The sequence below is a fragment of the Arachis ipaensis genome, chromosome B06, assembly GCF_000816755.2.
Source record: "Arachis ipaensis cultivar K30076 chromosome B06, Araip1.1, whole genome shotgun sequence".
Classification (NCBI taxonomy): domain Eukaryota; kingdom Viridiplantae; phylum Streptophyta; class Magnoliopsida; order Fabales; family Fabaceae; genus Arachis; species Arachis ipaensis.
Genome location: NC_029790.2, coordinates 125,999,274 through 126,004,257, shown reverse-complemented (window position 1 = coordinate 126,004,257; position 4,984 = coordinate 125,999,274). Strand labels below are relative to the sequence as shown.

At 37.5% G+C, this 4,984-nt stretch overlaps 1 protein-coding gene across 1 annotated transcript in view; it reads left to right on the top strand.

The window, feature by feature from the left end:
- Positions 1-995, top strand: part of LOC107605268 (probable inactive receptor kinase At4g23740) — a 3,822-nt gene extending 2,827 nt beyond the window's left edge. The window contains exon 5 of the mRNA XM_021105030.1: positions 3-995. Within this exon, the coding sequence (XP_020960689.1) occupies positions 3-646 (644 nt within the window). The 3' untranslated portion in view covers positions 647-995. The remainder of the gene's footprint in view (positions 1-2) is intronic.

The following is a 4,984-nucleotide window of genomic DNA, read 5'->3' as shown; positions in this document are numbered from 1 at the left end:
AGGGGAAGAGAGGGTTTTGTTAGATTGGGAAAGTCGGCTAAGGATTGCGATGGGCACAGCAAGAGGCATTGCTCATATCCATGCTCAAAACGGAGGGAAACTTATCCACGGTAACATTAAGTCCTCAAATATCTTTCTCAACTCCCAGGGATATGGTTGTATATCGGACACCGGCCTCGCCACATTAATTAGCCCAATACCACCAGCAGCACTAAGGGCAGCAGGATACCGTGCACCAGAAGTAACCGACACGCGGAAGGCGACGGTTGCAGCTGATGTCTACAGTTTCGGAGTCCTCCTTCTAGAGCTCCTAACAAGAAGGTCTCCAATGCACGCCACTGGAGGAGAGGAAGTAGTCCACTTAGTTAGGTGGGTGAACTCTGTTGTTAGAGAGGAGTGGACTGCAGAAGTCTTTGATGTGGAATTACTAAAGTACCCTAACATAGAGGAGGAAATGGTTCAGATGCTACAATTGGGAATGGCATGTGTTGCTAGGGTTCCAGATAAGAGACCAACAATGTTGGAAGTGGTGAAAGTGGTGGAGGAAATTCGATTACATAGTGGGAATAGACCGTCCTCGGAATCTAGATCAGAGGGTTCTACACCAAATAGAGGACATGCTTCCACATCAATTATTACAGAGTGAGATTCTTCGGTGTAATTTTTCATTGATTTAAAATTTTGTTGTCGTTACTGGTTAGCACGGGCAATGATTTGGATATATATTATTGGTTGCGAAGTTGGTAAGCTACTAGAGTTAGGAATGCCAAGTCAAGTTGGGTCCCCCAATTTGGTAATTTACTATTTTGTAGTGCTTCATTTGGTTGTCTTCTAGTTTAGCAGTCCGAGGAGTGAGAAATAGCGAATTTCTTTCTCGCTTCCTCGGCGGAATTGACGGGCGGGTATAACTCTATAAACTCCAAATGTTATAAAATTTAGTTTAGTTTAAACTCCAAACTTGCTCGACATTTTTTAATGTAAAATTGGAATTAGGGAATGTTTGATTTGTAGTTTTAATTTTTTCTGAAAATTTTTGTGAATAAAAATTGATAAAAATAAGATGTGATTTTTCAGTAATAGTGTTGTTCCGGTCAGGAACCGTGCTTCGAGGTATAGCTCGTCAACACCGGGAGATGCTATATTGTCTTTCTATTTCTTCATAAACTTGATCTGGACGTAAGACCTACAAAAAGGATTCTGGCACTCAAATTAGTACTAATCACAAAATATCCAATCAAGACTGAGTTTTTTGTCCTTCTCTTGTATGGTCTTTTGTGTTGTGTTTTGTAGTTTTGATTAGTTCCTATTTATTATCACTGGTGGTAACTGTTCTGTATGCTTAGTGGTCGAGATTTGCGCATATCGTGAAGGTCTCCCCCAACGATTACTTGATGAGATTGGGTCGACTAGTGGAAAATCAGTTCCAAAGTATATCGTCGTGTATCTGAGTTATTAGGGTATAGATCACAGCCCCCAAACTTGACCTGCTATTGTGTAAGCAAGTTGAGCTTTGTCAGAAAAGGGATTCATGATGTTATACCTCGGATTTTAGCTTGTCCTATTAGCCCCCAAGCTCAACTCACGACCATTTGGTTAGCATGGTCAAGCTTGTGTATCATTTATTTGTTTACAGAATTCGAAGCGTGTCGTTGTAAATATTCTGTGATGTAATTATTGTTGCTTTACGGTTATTTCAGGGAATCAGGACCATTTATTTTGGGTAATAAGTGAACAGTCTTTATTGATCATAGGTGAAAATGAGGTCTCTGTTATCAGCAAGGGTGGGGATATTGGCACAGAGGCTGCACAATCTAGTGCGCGTCCTTTTAACGCAAAGAGAAAGAAACTCAATTCAAAAAAGTCTCTTGAAATTTTGTCCGTGATAGATTTAGATATTGGTTCCGATGTTCAGAAAGGGGGTGAAAAGACAGATAGACTTCATGGTTTTGTTGGTGGTGCAAATGCCGAATATGTCTGGAGCGATCAATTTCCATTCATGACACTAGCCGACAAGGTCGCTCAGTGCCCAAATGATGTTTAGCTTTTGAAGGATATGGGAAAAGTTGCTATGGGACAGTATATGCAGGTAATGAGAAAGTCGTTGACATCCATGATATGTGATTTTGCTTATGTTTCAGTTGTGTTTGATAAATGATGATTTGCTTTAGCTATATGCCTTAGTTTTCAGCCTTTGTATGCTGGTTAGATATGTAGAAAAAATATTGAATGTTTATTTGATTAAACCTCCGAATATTGGAGGTGCAAAGTAATCAGTCTCGTTAACCTGAGTAAAACCCTGATTTGGGAAAAACCTCGATGGTAGGAAAAAGAGTACTCCTCAACTTTGTTTTATAGGTACAAACTAGCTATAATACGAACTTAATGAAGATATGTTCCAAGTATTTGGTAGCTCGGTTCCTGTGACATTTTGCAAAGAGTATGCTCCTTTTCTGTGTACTTTGATATTCTGAAGGGTCCTACCCAGGTTGCAGTAAGTTTTCCTTGTCCTGGTGGTTTTTAGACGTCTTTTAATTTGCGTAGGACGAGATCACCTTGTTGCAATGTTCACGGTCATACCTTTTATTGTGTTTTCGTTATATTGTGGCTTGCATAGCTGATTGTCTCAATTTGGCAAAGCCATGTTCTTCATCTAACGTGTCTAACTTGGCGGATCATGCTTGTGTGTTAGTTTCATCATCCAAGAAGTCGGTTCGCAACGATCCTTGTGAAATTTTCACTGGTATCATCGAATCTCCCCTATAGACTAGTCGGAATGGTGTTTCCTTTGTTGTGGAATGTGGTGTGGTGTTATAACTCCATAGAATTTCAGGTATTAGTTCGGCCCATTGCCCTTTGGCCTTTGCTAATTTTTTTGTAAAGATTGCAAAATAATTTTGTTAGTAGCCTCGGCGAGTCCATTAGTCTGCGAGTGCTCTATCGAGGATAAGTGATGTTTTATCTGTAGGTTTTCTAGAAAGAATGCTATCTTTCTATCAGTAAATTGCCTACTGTTATCAGTAATAATTTTCTTATTAGGTTATCAATATCTACATATAAAAAACTTTCAAATAAAAGATTGTACCTTGTCCGAGGTTATTTTGGGGAACGGTTGTGCCTCTATCCATATTCTAAAATAATCGATTGCAACGAGTAAGAATTTTACCTGCCCCTATGATACAGGGAACAGTCCGAGGATATCAAGCCCTCATTTGTGAAAGGGCCATCCTATTTCCGAGGTGTGCAGCAGCTCGACGGGATTGTGTATTGATGGTGTGCACTTTTGGCAATTGTCGCCTTGACGAACGGATTTTTGATGGTTTAGAATTTCACAAATGAATTCTCGTTGCAAGTATAGTTTCTAAACCAATCACTAATCCTTTCATACAAAAAGTTGTTTGTCACTAAAACAAACCCCTAAAATTTATAAACCGAAGTATTCAAACCACGGGTTGTTCTCCCTAGGAATTACAATAAAGTGTCTTGTTATTGATTATGAGTTATTTTGGGGTTTTGGATAAGAAGCATGAAAAGTAAATGGCAATGAAAATAAGCTAACAACTATAAAAGGCTCTTGGCAAGATGTGAGAACTAGAAGTCATATCCTAGTTATCCTTCTCAATTGTGATGAGAATTGTTCATTGCTACCACTTAGTTAACCCTTACTAATTAAAGGAAAGTCAAGTGGATGAATTGACTTGAGCCACAAGTCCTAGCCAACTCCCAAGGAAAGACTAGCCTTAGTGCACTCCAAACCAATTAGCAATCTCTCCAATTATCAATCAACAAAGGTCTTCATGAGTTCTCCAATTTTTCATGCTTTCTTTCTTCATTCTTTGATCCAATCATTTGCCTCCTAAACCTTAAATCACTTAACAAACATATCAAGGCATCTAATATAATCAAGATGAATTAAATTTAGCTATTTTGAGTCCTAAAAAGCATGTTTTCACTCTTAAGCACAATTAAAGGAGAATATACAAAACCATGCTATTTTATTGAATAAATGTGGGTTAAAGGTGATAAAATCCCCTAAATTCAATACAAGATAAACCGTCAAATTGGGGTTTGTCAACCTCCCCACACTTAAACCAAGCATGTCCTCATGCTTAAACCAAGAATGAAGTAAGGGTATGGCATTTATTCAATGAAAACTAACTAAATGCAATCTACCTATATGCAACTATCTAAATGAATGCAAGTGCTCGGTCAAAATAAATCAATTCCCAAGAAACATATATGCACAAGGGCTAAGGACTAGCAAGTCTAATCCACAATTGAATTGAGTTATTAAATATTTTTACAAACTTGCACGAATATTATGATCATAGGTGAAAACATGTAATTGAGCATCAAACCCTCACCGGATGTGTTTGCACTCTATTCGCTCAAGTGTTTAGGGTTGATTCACTCAATTCTCCTCTATTTCATGCTTTCCAAGATTTGTTTTTCTTCTAACAATCAACATTTATTTCATGCATGCATACAAGTATCATGAGGTCTTTTCATTGGTTGTAATGGGGCTAGGGTCAAGGTAGGATGCATATTTGGTCAAGTGAGCTTGAAATTTGAATCTTTGATAAGCTTAAAATTCCCACCTAACCTATGACATCCTATACAATTAAGTTCTAATCTAGCTACCCATTCTTCACTTTTTCACATACTCATGCATTTTCTTTTTTATTTCACAACACTTATGCATTGATTTTATTGGACCTTGCCTTGGGGCATTTTGTCCCCTTTTTATTATTTTTTTCTTCTTTTTTTTTTCTATTTTTTTTTTCTTTTCCATATTATTTTTCTTTTCTTTTTCTTTTGTTTTTCTCATTTTTTTCTTTCTTTCAAACTATATACAAGAGTACCAATGCATAAGGTCTATACATTGATCAATACATGAGTATATACCCAATTCCCAATATTTTCAATAACAATACAAAATACCCTTTTATTCACCCAATGTCCCAAGGTTCCCACACTTGAATGATAC